At 41.0% G+C, this 12592-nt stretch overlaps 1 protein-coding gene across 7 annotated transcripts in view; it reads right to left on the reverse strand.

Moving 5' to 3' along the window:
- Positions 1-12592, reverse strand: part of PTPRT (protein tyrosine phosphatase receptor type T) — a 325072-nt gene that overhangs the window by 75852 nt on the left and 236628 nt on the right. For 4 of the 7 annotated variants that reach the window (XM_066586078.1, XM_066586077.1, XM_066586081.1 and 1 more), the window contains exons 12-15: positions 11396-11669; positions 7252-7288; positions 2664-2720; positions 2328-2463 (exon numbers count right to left, since the gene is read on the reverse strand). In XM_066586078.1, the coding sequence (XP_066442175.1) occupies positions 2328-2463; positions 2664-2720; positions 7252-7288; positions 11396-11669 (504 nt within the window). The remainder of the gene's footprint in view (positions 1-2327; positions 2464-2663; positions 2721-7251; positions 7289-11395; positions 11670-12592) is intronic. The other 3 variants (XM_066586082.1, XM_066586080.1, XM_066586079.1) reach the window with 1 other exon arrangement.

The following is a 12592-nucleotide window of genomic DNA, read 5'->3' on the forward strand; positions in this document are numbered from 1 at the left end:
GAGCTCAGAGCACTGCTCCCGGCTCTTCCAGCCTCCTCCCCCTGCAGAGAGAGACGCCGTATATCGGCTGGGCGTGAAAACCCGTCCGATATACGGTCGTCTGAATGCACCCTTACCTGCACATAGTATTAACTACATGTGAGAAAGATAGGGCTGGTCCTTTCTTTTCTCGTGCATAGTAGTAATATGAAAGAATCCCAACAGTGGAAACGAAACCATTGAAATCAATGGCTTTGTTTTGTCCTGTTATGTGGCCATGATTTTCACACCTGCATAACAGGATTAAAACACGCCCATCTGTTTAAACCCTCAATGTAAATACAGCAAAATTTATCTTAAAGGCTATGTACAGCTTTGTACTCTTTATTTTAATCAATGTGTTTTGGGAAATGAAAACTTTTTGTAATTGGTTTTCATTAAAAAAAAATTCTGATTGATTTCTATGTTTGTATTGTTTTCTAAGGCACTGCAGACTGGAGGACTGAAATCTTAGCACATTCTTTCAGTCAGGGTAAGCTGAGAGGTTATTTCCTAGCTCCCCTGTTGCAAACATGCAGTCACTGGCTTTCCACTGAGCTATTACAGAGGGCAAGGGGATGGTGGAGAAGATCAGGAGGGCAGAAAGCAGAGAAAGCTGTTATTATAGAGAACTGTAATTTTCTGCTCTTACCAGCAGTGAGGGGGAATGACCTGCAGCTACTGAGAGAGGAGATGAGATAGAGAGATAGCTGTGTAGTATTGAGTGGGTGTGGTTATGCTACACAGCTTCTGAAAAAGGAAAGGGGAGGGGAACTGAGCTTGTGCACATTCATGAGAGAGACCAGCTGATCAGTGTTAGGAACATCCCTGAGCCAGAAATTTGAATGTAGAAAAGCCTGCGATCAAAATATGATGTTTTCTAAATGCATGAGAAAGAAAACTCAATAAAAATAGATAACTGCATTGTTTTTTCTTCTGCAGGGACTTAGTAAATTATGTTTGTATTGATTTTTCATGCACAAAGTTTTCCATAGCCTTTAACTTTTTAAATGGCTTTTGTTGTGTTAAATGGCAACTTAAATTTAACTGTAATTGTGTATTTAGCACCATGAGTCAATTTCACTTTTGCTTCATCTGTAGGTGCAGTGCTTTTATAAAATACTGTTACTGTAAATTGCTCTATGAGGGACTTGTCTGAACAAGACAGCTATTAGGCCCTATTGCCTGATGTGGCTCCTAGCAAATAATGGCCAAAGGAATGCTCCATTCATGAAAATAATAGATGTCATGGATAGCAATTGATACTTTGGTTCTTCTTATACAACCAGAAGAATGAAGAATTTTGCAAGGGTGAGAACCCTCCATAAACAGCTCTTGGCAAAGGACCCCAGAATCTGAATCTGTGTTATTCCAACCAGACAGCCCATTGATATGCTAAATTGTAAAAGAGTGAGCATTAGGGTGAATGCAAAAAGTAAAGACCTGCCAGTTTTGGCAGGACTGGATGTCTTTTGCATGTATGGGGCTCTCTTGACTCTTCCCTAACAAACTTTGTCATAAGAAGGAAGGATCAGTCATGTTGAATTTCAATGCCCAATCATTTTGTCTCTGGAGATAGGCCACCACCAGAGCTGTCTCTGGTGTTAGCATTCATATATTTGGGGAGTTAGGGGAAATAGCTGTTAGTCAAATAAATATTTGTCAGACAGCTATTGAAATTATATGGACACCTAAAATCTTTGGGGACCCCTTTGAGGTAGCACATATGGGTCCACACTATGGATGCCATGTTCTAGATCCATAAATAATGAATCTATTATAATATATAATCAAACTATGTGAAACTGCAATATTATACTCATGTATCCAAGAACATTTCCATATTCATCTATTTGTATGCAGCATCTATGGTTGTACATTAGGTATAGGCCCTTCATTCGGACATCTCTGTGGAGCACTGTATCAGCACATTTGATGACGCTCTACTGATACACAATAACATAACACATATTTTACTTTGACAGTACAAAGATCACGTGTACAATGATGAAAGTTCAACATTACATATCCTGGGGGTACACAAATACATGCATGGACAAAGAGATTGATTAGGAAGAAGTGAGTAGACAAGAGGCCAACCAGACAAGGTTGAGAAGGATCAGAGATAGAAGATAGACAATAGACATCATGGAGAATGCATAGTTATATGGCAGAATCTAAAATCCATATTTTCTTTAGAAGGCTTGATTAGTTGTAATAAATTTTTATCAAATATTAATTTTAACCTGTTCTCTGCCAGAGTTTTACACACAGTTAACACATTGATCACCTATCATAGACCTTCTAACCTTCTCTTGATGGTCATCATGGCCCCAAGGAGTATAATAATGAACATCAGCATCCCAGCAATCACACCGGCAGTCTGCACCGTACTGTCAGCTGGCTTCTCCGGCTCCACTGTGTTGGTATTCTGCGTGGAAGCCCCTTTAAAAAAAAAGAAGGGGAAGCAATGCCTTAGTTTTTATATAAGGCTTATGTTGTATTGTCATTATGGCATGCACAATTGGTTCTGGCAGTGAAGAGGTTAAAGGTTTTCAGCCTCCGGGAATTTGTAGTGTTGATAATGACTGGATATTTGCTGATAAAATGATGTCAGATGTTGCCTGGAAAGGACATATAGTCACCTGTAATTGGCTGGCTTGGGGGGAGGCGAGTGATGGGAGGAAGGCTGGAGGTTACCGCTAAGAAGAGGGAGGGATCCCATCAGTGAGCATGCAGGAGAGGAAAAGATAGTGAGAATGCAGGAGGGGGACATTGGCCACTTTATAAAGTCCCTCCTAGTTTGAAAGGAATTATTGCATCATTTGATGGGGCTTGGACAGAACTTTGCTGATTTGGGGGTATTAGAGAAAAAAGATAATTTTCCTGACCTCAGAATTTTTAATTTAGAGTAGATTGATGTCTACCATTCTTGGTTTCATCCAAAAGCAGATGCACAACGTAAACATTTCAGTGGCCGTTTGTATTACTAATATTTGACAGAGTTAAAAGGCCCAAGAGAGCTGAGAGGCCCACAACTGGCTACTCTATGGTCACCAAATGTTTGTACGATTGGTGTCTTAATTTCACCCAAACACTTGAACACTCCATCTCCAGCATTCTCCTGCAACTCTCTCTTATTTTAACAATATTTGGTAGATCCAATAACTTTTTTTGAGTTTTGGCACACATATAGATAACGTCAGTAAACAGTGTTTCTATTTTTTTACATAAAAGATTCTACCCCGGTATTTGAGATATCTCTGCTCTATCATAGAAGTTGCTGAGTGCTGGAGCAATCAATCATTTTTGAATAAGCTGATTAAAAACAATTGCACTACGGAAAATGTGATCATGATCATGATATATAAGTGCCTCAACTGCATATTGATGTAATTATACATAACTGCGGTTGGTTGTATGAAAACAAAGAAACATGTGAAAAACCAAATCACGTTCCAGTTATAGATCAGCCAAGTTTTTTTCAATTTTTCTGAAATTGTGATTTAACTCTATTTAGACTAGTTGAACTCTAGTTGAATCCAATATTTGGTTATTTTGTTATAAGAATATGTGTTGAATATTCAATGGTAATCATTGTTGGTGTTACTTTTAGAGATGAGCGAGTATACTCGCTAAAGGTAATTGCTCGAGCAAGCATTGCCCTTAGCGAGTACCTGCCCGCTCGAGACAAAAGGTTCGGGTGCTGGCAGCGGGCAGGGAGCTGTGGGGGAGAGCGGGGAGGAACGGAGGGGAGATCTCTCTCTCACTCTCTCCCCCCCGATCCCTCCTGCTGACTGCCGCTACTCACCGCTCCCCCGCACCGTCACCCGAACCTTTCGTCTCGAGCGGGCAGGTACTCGCTAAGGGCATGCTCGCTCGAACAGTTGCCTTTAGCGAGTATACTCGCTCATCTCTAGTTACTATTCATATATACCTTTTGTGTTACTTCTCTAAGTTTCATTGTTGACCCAAGCTCTAAACTTAATACAGTCAAAATCAATTTCCCCATGCCTTTTCAATATCAGTGATGAACACTCATGGCATCAGGGACGGGGACAACTTAATCACAGAGTAGTTCAACTAGCCCTTCATGGTGACGAATACAATGAAGAAGTCTAGTCAAGCCTAGAAGGTAAGAACTCTAGGAGGACATCTGTGGAGAAGTAGGTGGTTGAGCCTAATTTCCACTTTCAGATGTTGAGGGCTACTAGAATGTTTAGAAAAGAGGCGTTCACTGATGATTACGATAACAGGGCCTTGTCAAGGGTGAAACTTTCAGCTTGGGCAAACATTCATTTTGATGTCTATAAGGCAAAGAGTAATACACATAAATCACTATGTGATAAAGTGCATGCATAAATTTTCGTAGGTCACTGGCCAACCAATGACTTGTCTGGGCCCCATTTCTACTCCACCATTCAAAGTGAGTCTGCTGTAATCCAATTATGCGATTACTCAGTCTATGAATGCTGCTTTTGGTGACCAAACTGTAAAGATTTAGTTTGGTAGTAGTACCTAACTGAAATAGCTACAGCTTAGTAAGTTAAAGACTAGAGATGAGCGAATATACTCGTTTCGAGTAATTACTCGATCAAGCACCACGATTTTCGAGTACTTCCATACTCCGGTGAAAAGATTCGGGGGGTGCCGGGGGGAGGCGTGGCAGAGCGGGGGTAGCAGCGGGGAACAGGGGGGAGCTCTCTCTCCCTCTCCCCCCCCACTCCCCGCTGAAACCCCCCACTCAACCACGACGCCCCCCGAATCTTTTCACCCAAGTAGGAAGTACTCGAAAATCGCGGTGCTCGGACGAAAAAGGGGCATGTCCGATTCGGTTCGCTCATCTCTATTAAAGACCTATAACACTTCAGGTACCCAGTGGCAGATGTAAAAGAGAGAGGAACCCATTGAGATATCAGTTTTTTTACCACCCAGTGCAGTAAAGTCTAGTGCCTCCCTCCATGTCCTCTCCAGTACTGTTGGCCAACTACCCTTCGTTTGCTAAAAATGGAGAGAAGTTCCACCCAATAGCAACGGAAATTACGTCAAGCAGAGTTGAACCCCATCAGTCCAAAAACCCTAAAGCAGCTGCATGGTCTACCATTATGCTATGTACGCCATTGCATGTATCCAATGTCGTATAGTTTTAAATACGTTGTAATGAAGAAAGTTGACTTTGTCAATGGCGAGAAAGAAGCTCTATGTAAACAATTCCCAAGTTTCTCCATTGGGAGCTATACGCTACTAAATATAATATGGAAGAAAGGACAATGTTACATCTATTAATTTACTGCAGATCTAAAATTCATGACAAGCAAACAAAGCCGCTATTATATGAAATGCGACTTCAGTCTAAAATTAATTTCGTATAAATAAATTGCAATTACTGTATATTAATTGGATACATTTCTCTTTGTCGTTTCATATTTTATGGTATATTGAAGAAATGCAAGTGAAAAGCTTACTTAAAGTAGACTTGACCTTCACAAAAAGCAGACATTTTATAGATTGATTGCACACTATTATAACTCTATTTTTTATTAGTATTATTATCGGCATGCTTTATTCATGAGAGTGCAGCTTGTCAATTCACCAAGAACTGGTGACATCATTGAAGCATAAGTGCCTGTTCTTATTTCAAGTGTTGAAATTTAATGGTAGCTAATATCTACATGGGAAGAGAAGGCTGTCAGGGAAGAAATGTTTCCTATGGCTGACTATATTACTACAGTCTAAGTGCCCTTTGTCTACAATAAAGTCTTCATGGGAAAATGTACATATATACCAACAAGCCTTACCATGTGAAAACTGTACATGGTATTTATCTGACATGAGTTGTGCTCCGAAAGACTGTTGATTATAGTAAATGGCTCCTTCAGGCGAGCTACGAACGAAGTTGATTTGCATGCACGTCTACACATTGTACTGTACTTTTGTGCGCATGCGGGTCTCGTTCATATGTGTGCCTCCATTCAGCAAATTGAATTTACCCATAAATGGCAGGCTTAGAAATCTCAGATGTGCAACACGTCACCGAGGATGACCCAGACGGTTAGGTAGAATTTTGCAGGACGGGTGACAAGATAGCACCATTCAAGATGGCCACTCTGTTGGCGACACAGGTTTTTCCCATCCTCCACTGCTTGTGTCTAGAATTGGATGGCTATCCACTATGTATTTCCATTTTATATGGGTGTTTCCTTAGTTTTCAGAAACGTTGGCTCCTGTAGTGTCAAAGGTTATTCCCCAGAAGAAGCCAAACTAATGGCAGAACTCCAGTTGGACGATGGAGGCTCAGTTCTGAAAGGGCTTCACTGGATTGTTGCATGCATTAATTTTATGGCTGATTGTGAGTATTAAAAACAACAGAGCCTTTTAACGAGCTGGAAGTTGACTGCACTGTGCCCGCCTACAGAAAAAGATGGCGGACAAAAACTTGCTGGTGTTAATTGTCAACTTTGCGCAAGAGTTTGTACCTAGTTGACGTGTACCAAAGTGCAACAATTGTTAATTTAATGTATAAAAATAGTGCAAAGAAAAGCAACAATAATGTCTAGGAGCAACTGATATTTTTCTATGTGATTACAAAATGAAGCAGTACTGCAACCACTCTACCGTCGAAAAATCAAAGAACCATTAAAGGCTCCTGTATTTTCCGCACCTACGTTGACCAATTTGTCTCCATTGTAAAGGCAGTAATTTTGGGAATTGCTGCAAATTGCTGTGAACCTTCACCTTAAGTACAAATACAAAAAAAACGTAACACATTGGGTTAGAAGCCATCAAACAATCGCTTGCCTAATGAAAAAGTGGAAGCATGTCTTTGTTGCTTTCTTTACTTTGATCTTACGCTTCGAATTTTTGAATTTGTTTTCGCCGTTTTGTGTCGTATTGATGCGAGGAGATGGATTTTACAAGCAACGGTGCAAATGATGGCTGCCAATTGAGAATTATTCTTCACCTCTGTCCATAAGTCAAGTGATTAACTGCATCCACCATGAGAGTGGGGTAATTTACCTGTAAATTTTGTTTAAAGATGCTCCAAAATATTTGAGACATATGATAAAACATATGCTCAACCAGTCTCAACATCTGGGGGAACATAAACTGCCTTTGTGGTTTGTAGGACTTCTAAAACGGAATACCAATGTGTCAAGTCTGCTTTTACAGACCTTTTGTTGGGAATTCTACATATAACATTGTATTATATCCTTATTAGCTAAAAATATTCACCTTTTGAGGCCAGACGGACACAGCTGATTTTAGTCTCCTGCAAAACAAAACATACAGAGACGTTAAAATCCAAGTATTCTATTGCATTTGTGTTTAATTGGCATTTGCTGTCTATTTTGTTAGTGTGTGTCCAATATATACCGGTACTTAAGACATACTAAAGACATAAACCTAAGTCTTCTTGTGATCTATTTCGTAAGTACTTAACAAAGAAACCTTGCCTTCTGTTAATTTCCTTGGCTTACTAAAGTTATTTTCAAGTATGCCGAATGGCAAGGTCTTTTTGATAATTGGTTGTATGGCAAAACTGTGTATTTTACCATAATTTGACAGAGTTTTTGCATAGTTTCTACAGGTGCTAAAAACTTTTTTCCATGTGAAAGTATCCTCAGATTTTTGTTTACTGCAGCTTCTTGCAATTTACTCAGAAAGTTCCATTATGGTGACTTTCATTACTGGACCTTGGTTACTAATGTCTTCCTATCTGAAAATGCCACTTGTCCTTCTCTTCAGGTGGGTCATGTGTTCTCATTCCGACCACCTGAGAATTATTTGGCTTTATGTTCTATCAAGATGTCAGTTTCAGTCAGCATCAGTCAGTAGCGAGCGAGTAGTGCCTTATTCGAGTACCTGCCCGCTCGTCTCTAGAGATTCGGCTGCCGGCGCGGGTGAGTTGCGGCAGTGAGCAGGGGATAGTGGGGGGGAGAGAGAGATCTCCCCCCCCCGTTTCTCCCCGCTCTACCCCGCCGCTCCCCACCCCCCGCCGGCAGCCGAATCTTTAGAGACGAGCGGGCAGGTACTCGCATAAGGCACTACTCGCTCGAGTAGTTTGCTTTAGCGAGTATGCTCGCTCATCTCTAATGCTATCACATGGACTCTACCACACAAGCTCTTCATAGGGAGAGGGGACAGAAACTCCTATCACAGTTACTGCTGATGATCAGCGGCTCTTGTCACCCAGTTATAATGCAGGAGATCACAGCTCATCTGCCTGACTGTATAATTATTGGCAGTAGTTTATTTAGGTGAATATAGAATACAAATGGTAATAGCACTGTCCTCCCATTAGGCAGAGATGGTACTGGCTCTAACTTTTCATGTGATGATGTGCTGATGCCTCATGGGAGTATCAGTAGAGCATATGATGGACTTGTACCAAATTACTGTGTATGCCAGTTTGTCCATCACTATAAACCACATTTCTCATTATTATGCTTTCAGTTATTCTAGTTCATTCCCCACACTGTAGTAAAGACGTGATGTCCTTGAACCAGAGCATACAATAGCTTTTTATCTTTCCTTTCTGTGCAACTAAATGCATTAGCTCCATCAATCTGTAATATGTGCGTTTCAGTATATTATACTGGGATATGTACCACTTTGCAGTACGGTGAACTTAAATGGTTTCAAATAATTTTAATATGTAGTAGTAGTAATGACTTAAGGAAACAATTAGTTAGCACAATGAAGGGAAGATAAATGGGATACATTATTTTGCTATACCTCCTAATTAGCTCATGTTCACGGACGATATATTATAATAACAAACAGTATATCATCCTTGACCACCATCATGTTCTTGACCTTTAAAAGAATTTACTTTACAATGTGCAAGAGATGTACATACATCATTTTACATCATGTTAAAAAAAATCCCTCCCCTAGAAGAAGCTGTCAGAATCGAATGAAACTTTCTCTGTGTGATTATAACGTTGATATAAGTGAGTGATTACAATATCAGAGCAAAAGGATAGTTTATTGTGGAAAATTGAACACTTAAACGGAGGTTCTAGCACCTTGTTGTACCACCTCTAGCTTGGATACAAGATGTGATACGGACTGGCATGGAGGCTCTAGTACCTTGTTGTACCACCTCTAGCTTGGATACAAGATGTGATACGGACAGGCATGGAGGCTCTAGTACCCTGTAGTACCGCCTCTAGCTTGGATACAAGATGTGATACGGGGGACATGGAGGCTCTAGTACCCTGTTGTACCGCCTCTAGCTTGGATACAAGATGTGATACGGGCAGGCATGGAGGCTCTAGCACCCTGCTGCACCGCCTCTAGCTTGGATGCAAGATGTCATATGGGTGAGTATGGAGTCATATAGGTTCTGTATGGTATTCTGCGGCATATCAGTCCACATATGCTGTAACTGAGCTTCTAGATTGTGCAAACTGATAGGCTGTCCAAGTTGGTGTCCTAGATGGTGCCATACATGTTCTGTTGGTAATAAATGAAGTGACCGGGCAGGCCATGAATGTGTGGCAATGTTGTGGAGACATTCCTGTGACCCGCTTGTGTGTGCGGCTGAACATTATCCTGATGGAAAATGCCTCTTGGTAACCCTGCCATGAGAGGAACACATGTGGCTGCAGGATGTCCTGAACATATCGCTGAGCTGTCACTGTCCCTCGTACCACTAGTGGGAGTGACCGACTGTCATATACAATGGCCCCCAAACCATCACACCAGCAGAGGGCAGCGTGCCGCTCCACAGTAAAGGCAGATTTGAGGTATTCACCCCTAGGTCTGCACTGAAGACAACCCGGTTCCACTCTGTATAAGTCTAGTTTTGTCATTCACGACACCACTGCAAATGAAGGCGATGGTGGATATCAAAGTCTGTACACATAATGGGTGCGTGAGACCAAGTATCCTTAAGCTAAGCACCAAGAAATTGTTCTGACAGACATAGGGGGCCTATAATGATGGTACCAGCTGTCTCTGAATAGCAGACAACAAAACCGTTGGGGCTGCTCATGCTTGTCAGATGATCAGAGGAAACTCTTTACTGGTGGTTTGACGAGGGAGCCCTGAGCCTGTTCGCCTTGTCTTTGTGTCTTTACAAATCCACTGGTGCCAATACCTCCTAACAGTCGGGTCAGAATGGCCCAGACTATGGGTAATTTGTCGTTACGAGCATCCAGTTTCTCATATTCCAATAATGTGTCCCCTCTCAAACTCTGGTAACTGGGCAAAATTTCTTTGATTGCACTATAGAGGTGTCTAGTGGTCAACAAGCTCTACACAAGCCGGAAAAGAGGTCACTACACACAAGGAGCCTCTGAGAGCCTTGTTATAGGCCAAGGGGGGAACCACTTCTAGGGCCTCAGATGACAAGACCGTTCCTTTAACCACACCACAACTGTAATCATTTGCATATCTGTCTGAGATGTAACTAAACAACTCCTTCTAGGTGCCTGATTTTCTTTTTTACAAAGAGTATATACAGTTGCAATCAAATTTATCCACTGCAAATCAGGTTTATTTGGCAAATTTACAAACTTTGAGCTGTTTGCAAAAAACTAACAAGGACAATTTTAATAACTCAACACAACCAATATATCAAGTGGTTTCTTTAAATTCAACACAGTGAAGTCACTCAAGGGTTTTTAACCATCTGCTCCTCAGGAATTTGGTGGCACCTGGTGATAGCTTTCACTTTCTGCCATGTCTGGGTAATAAGGCCAATGTTCCTTTAACTTTCAACCTGCAAACTATGCTTCAAACTGTTTTTTAAGTAACATTCAGTGTCTTTGCTGTCTTTCTGTATCCTTTTTCTTATCTGTACAAGGCAATGATCTTTCTCTTAACTTTTTGGATCACGGTCTTGACTTGCAATCAAGCATCACAGTCAACAAAGCCTTAGCCAGACCAGGTATTTGATGTGTTTTATCTCAAGCACACCTGATGCAACTAATGAAGGCATTACAAATTCTCTTTGAGAAGTCAATGAAGATGTCCAAAATCTATTACAGGAAATCTGGTATAAATAAAGGATGGTCTTCTCAAAAAATGGTCTTTTGGAGAAGTTTCATTGCACACTATTGTGTTTGGTGAGACAAGCAAAGAAAAACTTGAGTATGTAGTATTGCAGTGAAAGGTTGCAGGTCAAAAAGTCAAATTAGGAACCTATCTTAGAACTGGCTCACATCATCAAACCACCACCAAACTGGGACAGTAGAGCCTTCATTTTGTCTGCCCCTACCTTGTTTGCAAACAGTATGATGCCATAATAGGTCTATATAGATTTACAAAACCCATGAGAAAGTGGCATGAGAACAACCTGATCTCTAGTTGCCTGTCAAGTATCCTTAAAACAAAATCAGAATTATCCCATTATAAGGTGTATATGTACCCCATTGGCAGTACTCAAAGCCTGGAAATAAATGCTGTAACTCTTCACAGGTGAAAGAGGTGGGTTCCAATATCCATTGTAGGTCCTGTTGTCTCCAACTGTAAAGGGCTGTGAAGATGCCAACTGTGTTGGTTTCAGCTCTGCCGCAAAGTAATGGGGGGACTCCATAATAGAGGCATTTCGGTAACTGACAGGTACTGGAAAGCATCCACTGCCATCTGCAGCCCTCCCTGACCTCTGTGTTCGTTCCTCCTTTACCACTAGCTGGTATACGCTGTGGGACAAGAAAAAAAAACGGAAGACGTTAAATCAGAGATCAAAGGGACAACAGAGTGTAGAAATAAACAGACTTAGAGAGGGAAGATTTGTAGAAGAGAGGACAGGGCTCATTAACTATCATTAGATTATTAGGATATGTGTTGCTTGGACTGATTTCTGGAAAACTATGAAAGGCCAGCTGCTCATCGGAGATTGATGAGACTGTCTTGTTGGGTGCTTACTTAGCTAGAATTGGTTTATGGTTGTCCACACACTGAAAAACTGAGGCTATTCTGAGGACAAGAGCGCATACACTGCAATATTACTGCGGTAGTAAATTATAGAAACAAGTATTTGTATTAAGCTATGGATGTGCACAGAGGAAAAGGTTCTTCGCGGAATCAAAATGAATCCCTCATGGTGCTGTTTCGTGAGACTTTGATAACTTGGTTAACTATAATATTCCCCTTAAATGTGTTTTCAGGCAAATACTATTGCGCTCCCATTGATTTCAATAAGACTGAAGCCCTCTTTGATACTTCTACCTCTGAATCAGATGACAGCATCCAGTCCCACCTCACTGACAGCACGCCAGACGATCAGTTATTAGCCAGGGATTCCAAGTGGTGGGTCCGTGGCTATCAACTATTGATGATCTATACTGAGGTAGTTTTTTAATAGTATTTGTTCTTAAAACCCCTTTAAGGCTGTTGATCCAGAAAAAAAAATATCAGATGGGACTTATGGCTCATCTTATCCAGATTTCTTCCTTAAAAGTTAATGGAAATGGGAAAGGGACTTCCTTCCTCCATGGACCACATACTTTAACTACCATACCATCTATGGCAGGTTCTATATGCTGCTGTTTGATTTTATATAGCTTGCATAGGTAAAACGACCTCCTGTAAGACATTGGGTGGTCAGTTATCTAACATAAAT

The sequence above is a fragment of the Eleutherodactylus coqui genome, chromosome 13 (assembly GCF_035609145.1).
Source record: "Eleutherodactylus coqui strain aEleCoq1 chromosome 13, aEleCoq1.hap1, whole genome shotgun sequence".
Lineage (NCBI taxonomy): Eukaryota > Metazoa > Chordata > Amphibia > Anura > Eleutherodactylidae > Eleutherodactylus > Eleutherodactylus coqui.